The sequence below is a fragment of the Phaenicophaeus curvirostris genome, chromosome 22 (genome assembly GCF_032191515.1).
Source record: "Phaenicophaeus curvirostris isolate KB17595 chromosome 22, BPBGC_Pcur_1.0, whole genome shotgun sequence".
Lineage (NCBI taxonomy): Eukaryota > Metazoa > Chordata > Aves > Cuculiformes > Cuculidae > Phaenicophaeus > Phaenicophaeus curvirostris.
Window position 1 is genome coordinate 1,674,941 of NC_091413.1, and position 4,783 is coordinate 1,679,723.

Here is a 4,783-nt window from a genome sequence, read left to right on the forward strand (position 1 = left end):
GGAGGGGTCTAAAAGAGGAGTAGACGTACCTGGGGACGTGGTCTGGTGGTGACCTGGATCAATGGTTGAACTCAATGATTTTAAGTGTCTTTTCCAACTGAAACCGTTCTGCGACTTGTGCTTCCCGCTCTCTCTCAGGTGTTTGTGCCCTCGGGGGTTTGTGCTCCCCTCTCTCTCACGGATTTATTTGTGCTCCCTGCTCACTCTCGGGTGTTTCTGCTCCCTGTTCTGAGGTGTTTGATTTGGGTGCTCTCAAGTGTTTATTTGTGCTCCCCCCTCTCTCTCAGGTGCCTGTGCTCTCGGGGGGTTTGTGCTCCCTTCTCTTTCTCAGGTGTTTGTGCCCTTGGGGGGTTTGTGCTCCCCATTCTGAGATGTTTGATTTGGGTTCTCGAGCACTAGCAGGGGCTGCCCAGGGAGGTGTTGTGTCCCCATCCCTGGAGGGGTTTAAAGGAGAAGTAAGATGTTGTATTTGGGGACATGGGCTGGTGGCAGACTTAGCAGGGCTGGATCAATGGTTGGACTCCATGATTTTAAATGTCTTTTCCAACTGAAACCATTCTGTGATGTGTGGTCCCCACTCTCCCCTCTCAGGTGTTTGATTTGGGCTGTCAGGCACTGGCAGGAGCTGCCCAGGGGGGTGTAGAGGGGTTTAAAAGGGTGGACGCGGCGCTCAGGAACCTGGTTTAGTTGTGGACGGGGATGGGTGGACTGGATGATCTCAAAGGTTCTTCACGATGAGGGTGGAGAGTAGTTTGAGAGTCGCTGGGTGTGAGTGAAGCGTGTGCGAACCAGGGGGATGGTTTTCAGCTGAAAGAGGGGAGATTGAGAGGAGATCTCAGGAAGAAAGGTTTTCCTGTGAGGGTGGGGAGGCCGTGGCCCAGACTGCCTAGAGAAACTGTGGCTGCCCCATCCCTGGAGGGGTTCCAGGCCTGGCTGGATGGGGCTCGGAGCCCCTGATCCAGCGGGAAGCGTCCCTGCCCGAGGCAGCGGGCGGGACCGGCTGGGCTTTGCGGTCCCTCCGAGCCGAACTACCCAGCGGTTCCGTGCTCCTCCGCCTCCGCGGGGCCTCCTCCCCTGCGCCCGCCCCGCGGCGCGGCCCCTCCCCGGTGGCGATGGCGGCGGGCGCGGCGCGGGTGGCGCGGGGCGCGCAGAAGGACGAGCTGTACCGGGGGGCGCTGCGCGGAGCGGCCGGGGCGGCGCTGCACGGGCTGGCGGGTAACGGGGCGGCGCGGGGGAACCGCGGCACGGGGGGAGGTGGAAGGGACCGCAGAGCCCACCCAGTCCCTCCCCTGCCCTGGGCCGGGGCACCTCCCACGGGATCAGGGGCTCCCAGCCCCATCCAGCCTGGGCTGGAACCCCTCCAGGGATGGGGCAGCCACCCCTGCTCTGGGCAGCCTGGGCCAGGGCCTCCCCGCCCTCACAGGGAAACATTTCTCCCTAAAGCCTAGTCTGAATCTCCCCCTCCTACCTGAGTGCGTTCCCTTACGTCCTTCCAGTACCTGAAGGGGCTACAAGAAAGCTGGGGAGGGACTGTTTATAAAGGCTTGTAGTGACAGGACAAGGGGCAATGGGGATAAACTGGAGAGGGGCAGATTTAGACTAGACAGAAGGAAGAATTTCTTCACGATGAGAGTGGGGAGGCCCTGGCCCCGGTTTCCCAGGAGCCCCTGATCCAGTGGGAGGTGTCCCTGCCCAGGGCAGGGGGGTTAGAACTAAGAGGTCTTTAAAGTCCCTTGCGATCCGAAGTGTTCTATGATTCTATCACTGCCCTTGTCAGCATGGATTGCACACCAAGGAACTGCAACTCTCCTCTGAGGGGAGACCTGATCACTGCCTGCAGCTCCCTGGGAGGAGGTTGTGGTGAGCTGAGTGCTGGTCTCCCAAGGTATAGCATGAGGAAATGGCCTCAAGTTGCACCAGAGCATGTTTAGATTGAATATTAGGAAAAATTTCTTCACCAAAAGGGTTATTGGGCACTGGAGCAGCTGCCCATGGAGGCCGATGAGTCCCCATCCCTGGAGGGATTTAAAACACGGGTAGATGAAGTGCTTAAGGATATAGTTTAGTAGTGGACAAGTGCAGTTGGACTCGATCTCAAAGGTCTTTTCCAACAAAACAATGCTCTGATTGCATGATTCCCTCCCTCAGGTGCCAAGAAGTGGCTGGAGTGGAGGAGAGAGGTGGAACTGCTCTCTGATGTTGCCTACTTCGTCCTTACCACTCTGTCAGGTAATGCACCTAGAGACTTGACATCTAGTGTCTCTCGGAATGGAAAATGAGCTTTATGTCCTGTTTGCTGGCAACCAGTAAAAGTTCTTTCTAAAAAGGGATGCATGATGCTATGAAAAAGCGTCCCTGCTTTAAGCCTAAATCCGTTGCAGGTACCGGTGCTGCTGTGAACACACCTCATTCCACACAAAAATCCCACAACTGTTGCCGAAACCCCCAAACCTGATGGGTGTTCCCCTGAGCAGCCAGTCTCCACTGCTCAGCCATACAGAGAATGGCACTGCAAATGCCGTCTTACGCTGCCTGTGTTCTGTTCCACACGTTGTTTAGGTTATCAGACGCTGGGTGAAGAGTACGTTAACATTGTCCAAGTGGACCCCACCAGGAAAAGGGTACCGTCTTTTCTTCGACGGGCTCTCTTCATCAGTCTTCATACTGTAGTACCGTACTTCGTAGAAAAGGGATTACTGCATCTGGAACATGAGTTGCAGGCAGAAGCAGATGAATCCAGAGCCTCACAGAGCAGCCCAGCGCTTGGCTTATCCAGTAGGACCTTGATTCGAAGCTGGATACAGAAGCAAGTTGGGGAGCTTACAGAACAGCAGAAGAAAATAGCCTTGCAAGTGGTGTATGTTCTGAAACAATGCATACCCTTGCTCCATCGGCTGCACCTGGCAGTGTTCTACATAAGGGGCACTTTCTATCACCTCTCCAAAAGGCTCACAGGAATCACATATGTAAGTGGATGTATTTCTTTTCTGCAGATGGTGTCCACTGTGGTATTTTGGGTTTTTCTGGGGTAACGTGTAAAAGGGTAACAGAATTTGGCTATAGCCGATTATAAGATGGGCAGAACGCACTGGGGGAGAGGGAAATGTTTAATACAATGTAGAGGGGTTGTGAGTCCCTGTGGTCTTAAGGCTAAGAAATGCTAATGCACTGTCAGAAGTTAATACCCTACATAACTTCAGAACACTGTGTAGTCCCGTCTGCCCTCTACAAATAGTTGATTTTTTGGACAGAAATTAGAATCCCAAATCAACAGTTTACAGGGGGGAGCGGCATAGTTTGATAAAACCAAATAACTAAACATCTGTATTTCTGTGAACTATGTAGCTGCGTTTTGGAGGAGCGCAAGGAGACAATCAGAGTATTCAAACAAGTTACAAGTGTCTTGGAATAATTTCACTCTTCCATCTCCTGCTCACCATCGGTGTCCAGATGTACAACTTCAAACAGAGGCAGAGAGCCAGGCAGGAATGGAAACTACACCGCAACCTGGCGTATCAGAAGTATGATGATTTTTACTTACTAGGAAAGAGGTGGAACCAATGGTGGGAAATGTAATAACTTTCATGAGTGGGGGGAACACTGGTGTGTCACTTTGAATGAAGTTAGAACCTGACGTAATGAAACATTTGATGCATTCCTCACTTTTAAGCATCTCTTAGATCTCATGCTGTGCTTTTGTGGTTTTGAGGTCTTCACAAGAAGGGTTAATGCTTGAAGGTAGAGTTTACTTTAGGATTGTGCTGTCAAATATTTCTTACAATCAGGCTGAATAAAATAAAGTAATACATAGCTATGTTAATTAGAAATACGACCACAGAAAAAACTACTGGACGCCACTCCCGCTGCACGTTGTGTTTGGAAGAAAGGAGACGTACGACAGCCACACCTTGTGGCCACCTCTTCTGCTGGGAATGCATCATGGAGTGGTGTAACACCAGAGTAAGTATAGAGGGTAAAGGGAGGCTGGAAGGGGTAAATGTGATGAAATTCCGATTTGAAAATACTCGTCAGCCTGGGTGTTGAAATACTACCCTTGTTGTCACTAAGGCATCCGAAATCCCCATGCAAGAGTTTACCAGAACCCGTATATTTTATTAGAATAGAATGGCTATTCATTACAGAAATGAGGCAAATGAGGGGAGCGTGTTTTGGATAAAGATGGCAACCGAGAGATGAGCAGACTGCTAGTTCTAGTTCAGCTGCAAGTAAAAGGGAAATTATTTTTAGTATGAAGAAGGAAAATTAACCACAGATTACCTCCTATATGAGCATATGACAGTTCAAGGATAATAAAACATCAGTGACCATTTAAGTGATTTTGCCAGACAGGCTCTCTCACTTGAAGGTGAAAATCTGAGTGGTCACTTTTACCCAAGATGAAGAAGTTACTTCCAGGTGAAGGTGTCGTGTGCTGGGTACAGTGACCATGGTTTTAAGTTTGTCTGTCAAGCACCCACGTCACCTCAAGCTGCTTTTTAAATGAGGTGAGCTTAGAATGCTTTACGTAGTCAAGCTTGCACCACAAATGGGGCTGAAAAAGATGTTTTTTTAATTATGGATGCAGATTATTTTCTGAAAGTAGCAAAACAGTTTTATTTGGGTTTTTTTTAAAGCCTTTAAATAAATTCAGTATGTTTATCCAATTTATTTTCTTTTCATAGGCAGAATGTCCACTGTGCCGAGAGAAGTTTCATCCTCAGAAACTCATCTACCTACGTCACTATCAACTGTAAAGGAAAAACCTGATTTCAGACAAGAGCCT

At 50.0% G+C, this 4,783-nt stretch overlaps 1 protein-coding gene across 1 annotated transcript; it reads left to right on the plus strand.

The window, feature by feature from the left end:
- The first annotated feature begins 734 nt into the window (after positions 1–734).
- PEX10 (peroxisomal biogenesis factor 10) lies at positions 735–4,783 on the plus strand. The gene is made up of 7 exons (XM_069874466.1): positions 735–768; positions 928–1,215; positions 2,149–2,229; positions 2,560–2,966; positions 3,346–3,521; positions 3,825–3,960; positions 4,683–4,783. The coding sequence occupies exons 1-7, from the start codon at positions 735–737 to the stop codon at positions 4,752–4,754; spliced, it is 1,194 nt and encodes a 397-aa protein (XP_069730567.1). The 3' UTR covers positions 4,755–4,783.

What these genes read in the sequence shown, in the direction of transcription:
- PEX10 (XM_069874466.1), top strand. Translation starts at nt 735, where the DNA reads ATGAGGGTGGAGAGTAGTTTGAGAGTCGCTGGGT. An exon ending in TAGTTTGAGAGTCGCTGGGT is followed by an intron (nt 769 to 927) that starts GTGAGTGAAGCG and finishes GAGGGGTTCCAG; the next exon opens with GCCTGGCTGGATGGGGCTCG. An exon ending in TGGAGTGGTGTAACACCAGA is followed by an intron (nt 3,961 to 4,682) that starts GTAAGTATAGAG and finishes TTCTTTTCATAG; the next exon opens with GCAGAATGTCCACTGTGCCG.